We start from the raw sequence: 16157 nt of genomic DNA on the forward strand, positions 1-16157 counted from the left end.
AAGTCAAAGAGATGCTATCGGATTTTAGGCAGAAAAAGGCATGCCAAGGTATTTCTATTGGCGTATTTGATGAGCTTCAGACTAACCATTAGCAAATTAAAAGAAAATAATGGGCTATATGGATCAATTACCGGTATTGTAAGTTAAAGATGATTCATGTTGAGGTATTGGGGTCTTACAGAAATATCAACTCCAAATTTGCAGTAACTTTGAAATTTATTCCAAAAAGCATATTAAATATTAAAGCATGGGCTTCACAATGAAGTTATAATGTCTATGCCCCAAATAGAATAGATCAGCATACATAATGTAAAAGACATAAAGATACAAAGATAAACAGAAACACACTAGATGAAGGAGACTTTAGCCTCACAGAAGCATTGTTTTAATACTCTGTGCTGCTGTATTGGGAGAAATCATTTTTTAGAATTGCTTGATGATAACTTGTATTTAGCTCTTGATTGATGCCCATAGGGAAAGCTCTTCAGTGACTGTTAAATTTAAATTTTGGATTTTTTATTCACTGTTATTCCAGTTTATGTGACATCAGATCACTCGTGCACAGAAAATTTTCAGGGCATGCAAATATAAAGAAGATTGTGAATCAATTGAGATCAAAATGGAATAGATGGAGACTAAAACCTGAATTAAGCAAAAGTTGAATATAGTAGTGGATATAGAAATATAAGAATATTAATAATTGTGTTATAAGATTCCATTTAAAGTTCAGGTCATGCATTTCTTTACAATTAAAATTTACTTGAGAAGCATTTCTTGACCAAGTTCTTAAAGGACTGCTTTACCTGCTGGTTCCTTAAGGAGTAAATGAAAGGATTTAGCATTGGGGCAACAGAGGTATTAAGCACTGCTATACCCTTGGTTAAGGCTACTCCTTCTTTGGCTGAAGTTTTGACATACATGAAAATGCAACTTCCATAAGAAATGGAGACAACAATCATGTGTGAGGAACAAGTGGAAAATGCCTTTTTCCTTTGCTCAGCAGAGGGGATCCTCAGAATTGTTTTAAGGATGAATACATAGGAAAGAATCACTAATGTTAGGGTTACCATGAGTGTGAATACTGCCAGGAAAAATGCCATGAGCTCTAGGAAGGCTGTGTCTGTGCAGGAGATCAGTAGCATGGGGGAAGAGTCACAGGTGAAGTAGTCAATGATGTTGGAATCACAGAAATCCAATTGAAGTCCCATGATCACAGGTGGGAAGATAATGAGAAACCCAGCCAGCCAAGAACTAATGACAAGCTGGTTGCAGATTCTGCTATTCATTATTGTTGTGTAATGCAGTGGCTTACAGATAGCCACATAACGATCATAGGACATGACAGTCAAAAGGAAAAATTCTGTTGAACCAAGGAGTATCAAGAAAAACACTTGAGTCATGCAAGAATTATAGGAAATGGTCATATCCCCTGTCACAATGCTGACCAGAAATCTAGGAATACATACTGTTGTGAATGAGATTTCTAGGAAGGAGAAATTCCTAAGGAAGAAATACATGGGTGTTTTGAGGTGTGGGTCTACCAGAGTAAGGGTGATAATTGTTAAGTTTCCACTTATACTCAGTATATATGTGCAAAATAGAAATAGAAAAATCAAAACATTTAGCTCTGGATCATCTGTTAATCCCAGAAGAATGAACTCTTTCACAGAGGTGTGATTTTTCATTTCATATTACTGACTTATTCCAAGTCTATAAATGCAAAGAGAAGCAAGATTTAGTGAGTACGGTTTTACGGATTTTACCTTTTTAAAAATCACTTCTGTTGGTTTAAGAAATGTGCGCATGTGTGTGTGCTTTGTCATTCAGTCATGTCCCACTCTTTGTGATCCCATGGATTATAGCCCACCAGGCACCTCTGTCCACAGAGATTCTCCTGGCAAGAATACTGGAGTTGGTTGCCATGCCCTCCTTCAGGGGATCTTCCCAACCTAGGGATTGCGCCCAGCTCTCCCACATTGCAGGCAGATTCTTTACTCACTGAACCCCAGAGAAGACCAAGAATATGGAGTGGGTAGCCTATCCCTTCTCCAGGGGAACTTCCTGACCCAGAAATTGAACTGGGGTTTCCTGCATTGCAGGTGGATCTTTACCAGCTGAGCTACCAGGGAAGCCCATATATATGTATATAAATAATGGAGAAGTAAATTAGACACCAAATTTTACTGAATTTTGAAAATATACCTAAGCCAGGAGAAGAAAACTTACATCTTCTAGACCATCAGCCTTTTCATATTGAGGGAGTGACTTGATAGGATGAATAATCATATTTGTATAGGAAAAATATACCTATCACATGTGCTTCAGTTTCTTTTCAGAGTTTGATCATATGTGTAAAAAATTAGGTAGAACATTATAAAATATTCTATCCTCAATCACCATATGGTCTAATGATTTTTCTGAAAATAAAACGTTTCAAAATTTGTCTTTTTAGTGAGTTTTATGTTTAAATCGTTAATGTCATTCTTGCCTACATAGAAAATTAATAACTTAATAAAAGGATCAGAGCCATAAAAATTAATATGCATATACTCCTAAATAAGCTGAGAAGTTAAAATTTTTCTTTTGAGTTAAATAACAATCTATTATGTTTTACAAGAGATTTTTACAAGCAAAGTTAATTGATCTAAGTATAAATTCATTAGAAAGTGAGAAAAATAAATGAAGTGAGATAAGAAAAATACACTTACAATTATATAATCCCATGTGGTAGCAATTTGACTGTTCAAACTCAAGTAATCTTTTGCTTTAATTTGAGTGTCAGTGTGGAATTTTACTTATGGAGTATTTCATAGACTTTCCAACTTGTTTCTGCCTTTGATTTTCCCATACAATAACATACTTATATAGTGTGTAGGTGGATTTTGGCAATATGATCCTGGCTGCGTAGTGTGAGATGGACATATTGAAAGATAAGTCCAGTAGAAAGTTTATTCCTGAAATTGATGAGGTCTTGACAGAAAAGTGATATAGTCCCAGTTGCTGGTATAAGGTGTTACATCCAGAAGACAAGCAAAGAGTTCAAGAGGTCCCTCAGGAAAGGATTTGGTGACACAGTGGCAGAGGTTCCATGGCAGTCCCACGTAGTCAATTCATGTTGAGTCTGAAAGGCTGAGACTCGGGTAGTATTGCAAGATTTTTTATTGAGTAACAGTGTCTTTGATACTAGCTTATTGTTTAGGAAGACAGCTAGAAGTGCTGGAAATGGGAGAGGGTAGCAGCCAAACAAAATTTTGTTCTAAGTGTTAAATTGTTGCACAGTAGAACCAACCAGAGACCAAGCTTTCCTGAAATGTGGGTCAGACTCAAAGAACTAAAGAGATAACAGAAAAAGGGAAAGGAAAAGAAGAAAGTGGGATTAGAGCAGTAGTTACTTTGGTGAAACGGGCAAATAAAGGTGATAAAGTTATATATTTTGCTGGTTAATAAAGTGAAGCTCCTAGTTCCTAAGGAGAGAGCTCAAATTTTCTGAGAATCAAAAAATAGAAGCTCTGGAAAGAAGATGCAATGCATGGCGTATCAGTAGAAACTTGTAAGAAAAAAATGCACTTGAATCTATTCCATGTTTCACCATCTAAGGCCAGGTATTTTGTACTTTGTTTCCAAAAATTTTCATAAAAGTAGCAGTGGTCTAACCTTAGATACAAGGAAAATCTAGCAATATAATATCTTACTTGGCTCTCAGTAACCTTTGTGAAAGAAGGATGGTTTATAATTTTTGTTTTCACTTGTTTACCTTCCAGGGGTGAGGACTAGAGTGTCTAACTACTGTTTCCAAAACAAACAGACTGGTTTTTACCTGGGTTTTTTTTTTTTTTTTTTTTCCTCTTCAAAATAGCCACAGGGGATTGTTGCAGTGAAACAGAATTCAAATGCCTCTGGAGAGAGATGGTGCTTATTAGTTCAACCTAAATTTAGTTGAATAATTTTAATTAGGTGTCCTTGGGAAATAATTTTTAAAGAACATTAAATGTCAGAGGACAACTGCAAAAAGCAACAGCTAGGAAGTAGCCTTCTTTGAAATTTTGGATTTTGTGTTGTCAGTGTTGTTTTATTTTTGCTTGATATGAATGTCTGCTGAGGTACTATATTTCAGTTAATATAAACTTGTGAAGAAGCAGAAAATAGCAAGAGGTTAGGGCAACCAGGAGACTCAATGCACTGTTCAAATGTTTTGTTATAAAGTTATTCAAGATTCCTTTACATGGGTAATTAATGTATCGGTCTCATGTGTTAATTTTTTCAATTTTTTCTTAGATCAGTGTGAGTTCATGGATATTTATTTTATACCTTGAATTATAAGCATTGCTACTTTATCTTGTTGCTAGATTTTTTTCTCAGCTTCGGCCATTGGGAGCCCTTTCAATGGGCTGCTGCTCTTTTTAACCTACTGCTAACATGGTGCTTAAAAAAAAAAAAGGCCCTTCTTTATTTTCTGGAATTATAAGATGCTTCAGGATCATCATGTATATTCCTTACCACAGTCCTCAGTTATTTCTTCAGTGATGCCTGGATTCTTTAGGATTAAAGTGTTAGTCACTCAGTCCTGTCTGACTCTCTGTGACCCCATGAATGTAGCCCACCAGGTTCCTCTGTCCATGGAATTCTCCAGGCAAGAATACTGGAGTGAGTCGCCATAGAAACCAGGATCTCGGCCCTGTGTGTGTTCATTGCTGTCATGTGCCATTGATTCTAGGTCCTCTAACAGGACAGAACCAGGAAAAACTTATGAGACTGTGAACCTGTGTATCAATATGTATGTATAATCTTTATGCTACCTTCTGGATTTATACTAAACTAAAAATGAATCTATATTGTTATCTTCATTACCAGATACATTATAATAACTTCAGATCTTCTTCTCTGTAAGCTCCCACTGCAAAAGTAAGATTCTTGGCACCCACTATCCATGTACTTAAATCTTCAATACCTGTCTACTTATATAACATTATCAAAATTATTGACCTATACAATCATGGGAAAACCCTTTATTAACTAGATTGTAGAACTTATGTACCTTTCCTTTGTTTTTAGTCTTACAAATTTCAATCATTTTGAAGCTACTTAGGTCAGCAACTTTCAACCCTACTCCCTTCAGTGAGATTATTGCAGACATTTAAGATACAGCAGCCATGAAATTAAAAGATGCTTACTCCTTGGAAGAAAAGTTATGACCAACCTAGATAACATATTCAAAAGCGGAGATGTTACTTTACTAACAAAGGTCCATCTAGTCAAGCCTATGGTTTTTCCAGTCATCATGTATGGATGTGAGAGTTGGACTGTGAAGAAGGCTGAGCACCGAGCTCTTGAGAGTCCCCTGGACTGCAAGGAGATCCAACCAGTCCATTCTGAAGGAGATCAGCCCTGGGATTTCTTTGGAAGGACTGATGCTAAAGCTGAAACTCCAGTACTTTGGCCACCTCATGTGAAGAGTTGACTCATTGGAAAAGACTCTGATGCTGGGAGGGATTGGGGGCGGGAGGAGAAGGGGACGACAGAGGATGAGATGGCTGGATGACATCACCGAGTCAATGAACGTAAGTTTGAGTGAACTCTGGGAGATGGTGATGGACAGGGAGGCCTGGCGTGCTGTGATTCATGGGGTCGCAAAGAGTCGGACACGACTGAGCGACTGAACTGAACTCAAGTGGCAACAGACTAGGCTGTGAACAAATGAAAGTGTTATCTACTCAGTTGTGTCTGACTCTCTGCAACCCCATGGACTGTAGCTCAACAGGCTCTTCTTTCCATGGAATTCTGCAGGCAAGAATACTGAAATGGGTTGACATTCTCTTTTCTAGTGGATCTTCCTGACCCAGGGAAAAAAATCTAGGTTTCCTGCATTCCAGGTGGTTTCTTTACTGACTGAGGCACCAGGGAAGCCCCATGAAAAAGTGGGTTTTTCTCAAATCATAAAGAAAACATGAAAAATTCATTGTGATGTTAAGACATCCATTATTCTACACTGCTGCTACTGCTAAGTCACTTCAGTCATGTCCGACTCTTAGCGACGCCACGGACACCAGGCTCCTCCGTCCACGGGATTTTCCAGGTAAGAGTCTGATAAGGTATTAATTATTCTACACTGTAAAAGATGTCAGGCTTATTTTTAAGTTTTTATATACTTTCATTGAATGTTGACATAAAAGACCTGATCATGATTAGACCCATTACCATTGATTCATTCAATAATTATTTTTGACATTTTTTCTGAGAATATACAGATGACAAAGATAGCTTTTTACATAATTTTCACTTCTTACAAAAAGTGTGAGAATTCTACATTGTTTTTGAAATCTCAGATTCCCATTCTCTTGTCCAATATAAGCAATATTCTTTCTCAGCATTTTCTTGCTCACTGCTTTGATCTGAAAAGATGTCTATAGTATTCCATTCACATTAAATTTTTGAGATTTATATTATGTTGTTTTTAATCCAGGGGTTCCATAAAATATATAGCTTAAATTAAATGAAACCTGGGATTATTTATAATCTTAATAGAAATTCCTGAGTAAGGAATTTCAAATTATTTTTACTGTTTATTTGGGAGACAAATGAAGTTATTCATGGTATATTAAGTAATACACAGAACATACTGAAGAAAAAGACTATTAAAAAGAACTTCACTAACATGACATAAACATACTCATTTTAATTATAAATGTCACAATAGCTTTTATCTGATGTTTATCTATAAACCACAGTGTCATTTAAAATTACACATCATGTGTGTCTCTTATAGAACCGTCTTTTGGACTCTGTGGGAGAGGGCGAGGGTGGGATGATTTGGGAGAATGGCATTGAAACATGTATAATATCATATATGAAATGAATCGCCAGTCCAGGTTTGATGCATGATATTGGATGCTTGGGGCTGGTGGACTGAGATGACCCAGAGGGGTGGTATGGGAAGAGAGGAGGGAGAGGGGTTCAGGCTGGGGAACACGTGTATACCTGTGGTGGATTCATGTTGATGTATGGCAAAACCAATACAATATTGTAAAGTTATTAACCTCCAATTAAAATAAATAAATTAAAAAAATTATGCATCATGGACAACCTGTCACTAAACAAAGCTACATGGAAAATTAATGTATAAATCCTCATCTTAGCTTGCTTACATATGCAAAGATCCTATTTTCAAGTAAGGTCAAAGCTTCAGACTCTAGATGCACATGAATTTTTTGAAGAACACTATGCAAACCAGTAAAGTACTGAAAACAAATACTTCTTAGGACAATGTTAAACAATAACTTATATCTTCACTGAGCATAGTAATTCATGTGCTTTCAAAGTTTTTTTATAGAATCTGCCTTTTACTAGTGTTTTCAATAATGGATTATATGAATGTACATGCTTTTAAGAAATGATACCTTAAGACTGGGCTTTGAGGACCATTTTAAGCAGTAAAATTGCCAATAAAAATACAAAAATGCAAAAATTATGGCATGAGATAGGCCATAGAAAAGGAATGTGTTTAAGATATAAGAGCTGAAAAAAGAAAGGAGAGCATTATTTTGTTTAACCTCAGCTGGAAATGTGTGTAAAGGTTTCTTAAATCCAAGACTTAAAGGGCAACATTAGGAGAAATGTTTAACATGTTTCAATAGCAGATCTCCCACTTTAATTGTCAATCTCGTGTCCCTTTTTCCCCTGTTAAAAAAGACACTGGAAAGACATACTTGTTTCAACTCTGGACATCTTAGAGAATAAAGTTTGTTCTGTTAATCAATAGCCTAATTTTTTTTTAATTAGAGAATAATTATTTTATAATATTGTGATGTCTTTTGCCATAGATCAACATGAATCAGCATTCAGTTCAGTTCAGTTCAGTCGCTCAGTCATGTCTGACCCTGCAACCCCGTGAATCACAGCACGCCAGGCCTCCCTGTCCATCACCATCTCCCAGAGTTCACTCAAACTTACGTTCATTGACTCGGTGATGTCATCCAGCCATCTCATCCTCTGTCGTCCCCTTCTCCTCCTGCCCCCAATCCCTCCCAGCATCAGAGTCTTTTCCAATGAGTCAACTCTTCACATGAGGTGGCCGAAGTACTGGAGTTTCAGCTTTAGCATCATTCCTTCCAAAGAAATCCCAGGGCTGATCTCCTTCAGAATGGACTGGTTGGATCTCCTTGCAGTCCAAGGGACTCTCAAGAGTCTTCTCCAACACTACAGTTCAAAAGCATCAATTCTTCGGTGCTCAGCCTTCTTCACAGTCCAACTCTCACATCCATACATGACTACTGGAAAAACCAAAGCCTTGACTAGATGGACCTTTGTTGGCAAAGTAATGTCTCTGCTTTTCAATATGCTATCTATGTTGCATTAGGTACACATACATCCCCTCCTTCTTGAACCTCCCACCGACCTCCATCTCCATCCCACCCTGCTAGTTGTCACAGAGCACTGTCTTTGAGTTCCCCATGTCACGCTCTCATATCATATCACCCTCTCCTTCCCCAATCAATAGCTTTGAATATGCTGAATAAATTCCAATCTATCTGTCTCTTTAATCTATATGTTTAAAATTCTAATTTTTATAAAGGAACTTATGCTATTTCAACTTCTTTTGTAATAAGTTAATTTGAAATTGAAATGTATTAATCACCTGAAAATCCAGTGGTGCTTTTCCCATCTACCCCAGGTGACATAGAAAATTCAGAATTTTTGATAAGTGCACTCATTTCAGTAAATTCAGCATGATATAAAATTATGTTTCTTTTCCCCTATGCCATGGGAATTCATCCAAACATAAATTTCCATATTTATAGTAAAATAAATCAGCAATTAGTTGAAATAATCTAGCATCATGTAAAGCATGGTGACTATAGCTAATAATTCGGTGTTATGTATTTGAAAGTTGCTAAGAGAGTAGATCTTAAAAGTTCTCATCACAAAATGATTATAACTATTTGTGGTGGTGAGGTGTCAACTAGACCTATTTTGATGATTATTTTGTGATTTATACAAATATCTAATTATTATGTTGTACACCTGAGACTAATGCAATGTTATATGTCAATTGTATTTCAGTAAAAATAATTTTTAAAAGGAAAGAAAACATAAAACAGATGGGGTTCTGTCCATCAACATTTTTATGGCCTTGGAAAAGACAGACACTCTATTATCTCATGGTTGGATAATAGTTTAAATTCACAGTGAGTCTCCCTGAAGCTCACAGACTTCCTCTGCTGGTTCCCAAATTTGCTGGAATTGTCCTGAGTCCTGAGTGTCTGAACCATTGGCCTCCTGCAGTCACGGAGGCTGTCTCTCCTTTCTGGTGCCTCAGGGAGGAGAACTGAACAATAAAAGCCTGCCATATTCCTGTTTCCAATGTGTTCCTTCCTGCGACTTCATCTTTGCCCTGCCAGGCTGAAAGAGACCTTGTAATGCTTTGCACCTGCTCGTTGTAAACTCCACAAACCCAGTCCACTTGTTCCCCACTTGTCCAGTGAGCCCAGCCAGTCATGCTCTGGAGCTGGGCTTGTTTTTAAGTGAGAAGAGTTTTGAATCCCAGAATTTTAGAGGCCAAAATAATCTACATTCCTCTGCTCTTGCTGCGTTTTGTCTGGTTTTGTTTCATTGTCATCATTAATAAAGGATCAGGAACAAGACAAGGGTGTCCACTTTCACCATTATTATTCAACATAGCTTGGAAAGTCTTAGTAACAGCAATCAAAGAAGAAAAAGAAATAAAAGGAATCCAGATCAGAAAAGAAGAAGTAAAATTCTTAGTTTGCAGATGACATGATACTGTACATGGAAAACCCTAAAGATGGTATCAGAAAATTACTTGAGCTAATCAGTAAAGTTAGCAAAGTTGCAGGATACAAAATCAATACACAGAAATCACTTGCATTTCTATGTACTAAGAATGAAAATTCAGAAAGAGAAATTAAGAAATCAATCCCATTCACCATTTCAACAATAAGTATTAAATATCTAGGAATAAATTTACCTAAGGAGACAAAAGAATAGTACACAGAAAATTACAAGACACTAATGAAATAAATCAAAGATGACATAAACAGATGGAGAGATATTCCATGTTCCTGGGTAGGAAGAATCAATATTGTGAAAATGACTATCCTACCAAATGTAATCTACAGATTCAATATGATCCCTAACAAATTACCAATGGCAAATTTCACAATTCTTAGGGAAGCACAAAAGACCCAGAGTAGCAAAATTAGTCTTGAGAATGGAGAATGGAGTTGAAGGAATCAACGTTCCTGACTTCAGATCATACTACAAACCTGCAGCCATCAAGACAGTATGGTACTGGCACAAAAACAGAAATATAGACCAAGGGAACAAGATAGAAAGCCCAGAAATAAACCCATGCACCTATGGGTACCTTATTTTTGACAAAGGAGGCAAGAATAGACAATGAGGCAAAGACATCCTCTTCAATAAGTGGTGCTGGACATCTACATGTGAAAGAATGAAATCAGAACACTTCCTAACACCATACACAGAGATAAACTCAAAATGGATCAAAGACCTAAATGTAAGACCAGAAGCTATAAAACTCTTAGAGGGAAACATAGGCAGAATACTCAGTGACATAAATCAAAGCAAGATTCTCTATGACCCACCTCCTAGAGTAATGGAAATAAAAGCAAAAGTAAACAAGTGGGACCTGATTAAACTTAAAAGCTTTTGCACAGCAAAGGAAACTATAAGCAAGGTGAAAAGACAACCCTCAGAATGGGAGGAAACAATAGCAAATGAAACAACTGACAAAATTTAATTTCCAAAATATACAAACAGTTCATACAACTCAATGCCAGAAAAACAAACAACCCAATCAAAAAGTGGGAAAAAGACCTAAACAGACATTTCTCCAAAGAAGACATACAGATGGCTAAAAAACACATGAAAAGATGCTCAACATTGCTCATTATTAGAAAAATGCAAATCAAAACTACAATGAGATATCACATCATACTGGTCAGAATGGCCATCATCAAAAAGTCTACAAATAAATTCTGGAGAGGGTGTGGAGAAAACGGAACGCTCTTGCACTGTTGATGGTAATCTAAATCAATACAGCCATTATGGAAGATGATTTGGAGATTCCTTAAAATCTAGGAACAGAACCACCATATGATCCACCAATCTCACTCCTAGGCCTATACCCTGAGGAAATCAAAATCGAAAAAGACACATGTGTCCCATTGTTCATTGCAGCACTATTTACAATAGCTGGAACATGGAAGCAACCTAGATGTCCATTGACAGATGAATGGATAAAGCTTTGGTACATATACACAATGGAATATTACTCAGCCATAAAAAAAGAATGCATTTGAGTCAGTTCTAATGAGGTGGATGAACCTAGAACCTATTATACAGAGTGATATGAGTCAGAAAGAGAAAGATAAATATCATATTCTAACACATACATATGGACTCTAGAAGAATGGTATAAAAAAAATGATTTACAAGGCAGCAATAGAGAAATATAGAGAATAGACTTACGGACATAGGAGAGGGGAGGAGAGGGTGAGATGTATGGAAAGAGTAACATGGAAATTTACATTACCCTATATAAAATGGATATCCAACAAGAATTTGCTGTATGGGTCAGGAAACTCAAACAGGGACTCTGTATCAACCTAGAGGAGTGGGGTGGGGAGGGAGATTGGAAGGAGGTTCAAAAGGGAGGGGATACATGTATACTTATGGATGATTTCTTTGATGTTGAAAACAACAAAATTTTATAAAACAATTAACTTTCAATAAAAAATAAAAAGAAAAAAAGAAAAAGTTTGCAAAAATAGCAAAAATTTGTGAAATTTTTCATATACAGAGTTATTTTTAGCTTTTTTTTTTTTTGATGTTTACCATCTCCTGAATAATTCCTGACATGTATACATGCTATAAACTTAAAAAGTAGTTTGAAGTGAGGTGAAGTCGCTCAGTCGTGTCCGACTCTTTGCGACCCCATGGACTGTAGCCCAGCAGGCTTCTCCATCCATGGGATTCTCCAGGCAAGAATACTGGAGTGGGTTACCATTTTCTTTTCCAGGGGATTTTCCCGACCCAGGGATCGAACCCGGGTCTCCCACATTGGAGGCAGACGCTTTAACCTCTGAGCCACCAGGGAAGTGACAAATGCACACATGAAGAAAATAGCTCCTTCATGTGAAGTAATGACAGTGTCCTTAAACAATGCATGGCTAGCTTCATGAAGCAGAGGGATATGGATCCTTTTCTTGGCAAGGGAGTCTACATGGTGCCTCTAAATTCAAGTTTTGAGGCATCTGAATCTATAGAAGCTTTATATTAATTCTCAGTCCCCAACCTTTCCCAGTCACATAAGACTAATAGTTACATGAGACAGGTGGAAATGTTGTGAATCAAATCATTTATATAATTAAGGAGACGTAGGACCAGGATTTATTATTGGTAATACCATCTCATTGGTTATGAGATGACTGAAATATTAAAGCTATATATATATATATATATATATATATATTTTTTTTTTTTTTTTTTTTTCTTTTAGCTCTCAGATGCATTTGGAAGATGCCAGCACAGTGCACAGGACTCCTACTCATTATGCAAGTTTCTTCAACCTTGATTTAGTAGGCACTTAATTCTAGGTGACTTCTGCCTTGCTAGTGTATCATGTAGAATACCAGGGTTTCATTGTCTAATGAAGTCATTATTGACTTCAGAAGAAACACATTAACTAATTGGTTAGATCCTTATTGCTTTGAGAATCTGCTATTTGTATATGCTGTCTATTTATCATGTTAGATTAAAGGTTCTATGTTTGTAAGTTTTCCCATTTATTTCTATTACTCATGAAATATTAAATAATTGTGGTTAATGGAAGTGGTTATTTTATAAAAGTCAACATTGAGGTCTTCTATGGGATACAAAGATAAACATAGCCATTCTCAAGAGAGATTCACTATAGAGGGGAATTAGGAGGCTACTGAGAATGCCAAGTATGGTTTCCAGAAATCCCTCATGGTCTATACCTTAGCACAGATTTGGCCTCGACTTTGCTTCATTCCTAGGAGATCAATGTATGACTTTCTTCATAGGTCAGAACAACTGGACATGAAAAATTTGAGCTATTCGTGCAGCCAGAGAGATACCAGATCCTAGTTTAAGTATCTATGCTCATAATACCCAATATTGTCATATTCCTTGCAGTTTTCTCTTAAAATATGGCTCCCTTAAACTTCTAGACCAACTTTATTGAAAAGGAGGATAGTGTATTTCCAATCTTCTATAGGTTTCTGACATTGTTTTTATTTCCTGAACTATTTCCCTTGAGTCACCATAAAACAGAGAAAATTTAATGAAATTTGATTAATGTGACATGTGCTAGTGTCTGGGAGGGAGCAATGATTTTGCATTTTATTACTCACAGCAGAAATGTGAATATCAGAAATAAGGAGAAGGGATCTGTCATGATTTTAGCAAAACAAATAAACAGAATGATATATCTAGCAGAGATGGGAATTAAGTGAATAGGTTTGTGTGCATAGGAGAGGTTTCCCTACACATTTCTGGAATATCCTTTTTTTCAGTTGCTTCATGCAAAAGACAAATGTGGGGCAGAGCTTCAAGGGAATAAAATGCTTTTTAATAAAGCTTAATAACTGAGAAATAAGGATGTTCAAACGGAAATTGCACTGGGCTGCAATCTGGGTGACAGAGGCGCTATGATCTGAGGCAAGTAGCTACTTTTCAGTTTGTGGTTTAATACAAAAAGAAAAGTAGATAAATGCTGCATATCCTTAAGTTCAAAATAGAAATGCTTGTATATGTATATTCTTAGAAAATCACAGAAGATACCAAACATTAATGATTTCAATGGAATTACAGACAAATCTTTAAGTGACTATATTTCCTATTAAATAACATAATTCAGCTATTTACTCTATTTTATTATAAATACATATATAAATATAGAGCATTCTTATGTTATGTTGATAATTACTTCATAAATACCAATATTAATATTAAAATAAAATTAATAATTTAATTATAAAACATTTTAAAGTTTATTTTATTTGATAAGAAAATCTTTAATTGATTTATATCATAAAAGTAATGAGTCATACACAAAGAAAAATGGGTTTCTACTTTAGTTTTTTAAGTTTCATTTTTGATCTTTTGAAGGAAATGAGATCATCCATTTCTGTTTTTTAAGTGGTGGCATCTTCTAATAAATACATGACAGAAAAAAAGAAATGAATATTTTGTAGGATTATTCCAACAAAATTACAAGGATTTCCATTAAATGGACAAAATAAAAAGCATACATTTCATTTATCATCTCTCAATAATGTGATTTATTGTATGAAGATTTTCTAATTAGAATAAGAGAAGTATTATATAAAGCAGGACCCAGGTATATGTTTTAAGATATAATGAAAATAGGCCAAAAAAGTGACATCAGCAAGAATTAGAGAGAATGTTTTAGAATTGTACTGATTATAATGACTTTGATTATAATAAATTATATCTTTCATCTCTTCCCTTTTAATACACTTTTAACCTAAATATATTTTAAAAAGAGAGAGAGAAATGTACCACACTGTGATCACAGAGTTTGTCCTCCTAGGCCTTTCTGATGATCCTGACCTTCAGATTGTGATTTTCCTCTTTTTATTTATCACATATGTATTCAGTGTCACTGGAAACCTGACTATCATCACCCTAACCTGGGTGGACTCCCATTTCCAGAGACCAGTGTATTTCTTCCTCCGAAACTTCTCTTTCTTAGAAATCTCCTTTACTACTGTGTGCATACCTAGACTTCTGGGGGCAATTATCACCAGGGACAAGACTATTTCTTACAAAAATTGTGCAGCCCAACTATTTTTCTCTATTTTCATGGGGGTGACTGAAATTTACATTCTAACCGCCATGTCCTATGACTGCTATGTTGCCATCTGCAAGCCCCTGCACTAAACAAACCATCATGAGCAGGAAACTCTGCAGCCTGCTTGTGCTCTGAGCATGGCTCAGTGGGTTTCTGACCATTTTCCTGCCCCTTATGCTTCTCTTCCAGCTGGATTACTGTGCTTCCAATGTCATTGATCACTTGTGTGACTATTCCCCCCCTTTACAATTCTCTTGTTCAGATACATGGCTTCTAGAAGTAATGGGTTTTTACTTTGCTTTGGTTAGTTTGCTGTTCACTTTGGCATTAGTGATTTTGTCTTTTATGTACATTGTCAGGACTATTTTGAGAATCCCATCTGCTAGTCAGAGAAAAAAGGCCTTCTCCACTTGTTCCTCTCACATGATTGTCATTTTCATCTCCTATGGAAGCTGTATATTCATGTATGCTAATCCTTTGGCCAAAAAAAAAAAAAAAAGGCATCATTGAAAAAAGAAGTAGCTATTCTCAATACCTCTGTGGCCCCCATGCTAAATCCTTTCATATACACCTTGAGAAATCAACAAGTAAAACAAGTCTTCAAAGACATGACCTATAAAGCAGTATTTTCTGCTAATAAATGACTTTTTTTTCGGTCAAAAACACTTTAAAGAACAATTAGGTTAAATTCTGAAATTCCTAAATATCTGTATAACTCTGCTTGCTGTTTATATCCTCTTACCAGGCCACGTGACTTAATATATATTCTCCAGTCCATTTCTTCCATTTCTCCAGTCATTGTTTATTGACATTTAAATTATAGTAAAAGTTATTTATCCTACAGCATATTCTAGAATAGAATTGTATTTCTTTAAGACATACTTTATAGTGTGAAGTTAAAAATGGAATAAAATAAAATACATCAGCAGAAAAAAAAAAAAAGAAATAGTAAGCACTGCTGACGGGAATGTAAGATGGTACATGTACTTTAGAAACCAGTTGGCAATGTCTTTAAAAAAAATTAAAAATCTATACATAACTAAATTAAATTAAATTAAATTAAATTAACTGCAAAAGAAAAAATAGCTTTAATCCTGTAAATATCAGTCCTTAAAATGATATGATATCACATTGTATTTTAAATGTAAAGTTTCAAAATTAATGTGTAATATCTGAAGTGTTTTCAAGATGAACACTGATAATTTCTTAACATTAAAGAATCTACCTGTTATATATTATAATACAGTAAAGTCATTCCAAAAATATCATATAATTTTTT

General features: G+C 35.6%; 1 protein-coding gene and 1 pseudogene across 1 annotated transcript; one reads left to right on the forward strand and one right to left on the reverse strand.

Moving 5' to 3' along the window:
- Nucleotides 1-749: 749 nt before the first annotated feature.
- Nucleotides 750-1685, reverse strand: LOC128048159 (olfactory receptor 6C65-like). The gene has a single exon (XM_052640582.1). It carries the CDS (start codon nt 1683-1685, stop codon nt 750-752), a length of 936 nt encoding a protein of 311 aa, XP_052496542.1.
- Nucleotides 1686-14580: 12895 nt separating this feature from the next.
- Nucleotides 14581-15522, forward strand: LOC128048160 (olfactory receptor 6C3-like; annotated as a pseudogene).
- Nucleotides 15523-16157: the final 635 nt, after the last annotated feature.

This window comes from Budorcas taxicolor, chromosome 5, assembly GCF_023091745.1.
Source record: "Budorcas taxicolor isolate Tak-1 chromosome 5, Takin1.1, whole genome shotgun sequence".
Taxonomy (NCBI): Eukaryota; Metazoa; Chordata; class Mammalia; order Artiodactyla; family Bovidae; genus Budorcas; species Budorcas taxicolor.

Bases quoted from the DNA above. Each gene is read 5' to 3' on its own strand.
- LOC128048159 (XM_052640582.1), bottom strand. From the start codon at position 1,685: ATGAAAAATCACACCTCTGTGAAAGAGTTCATTCTTCTGGGATTAACA.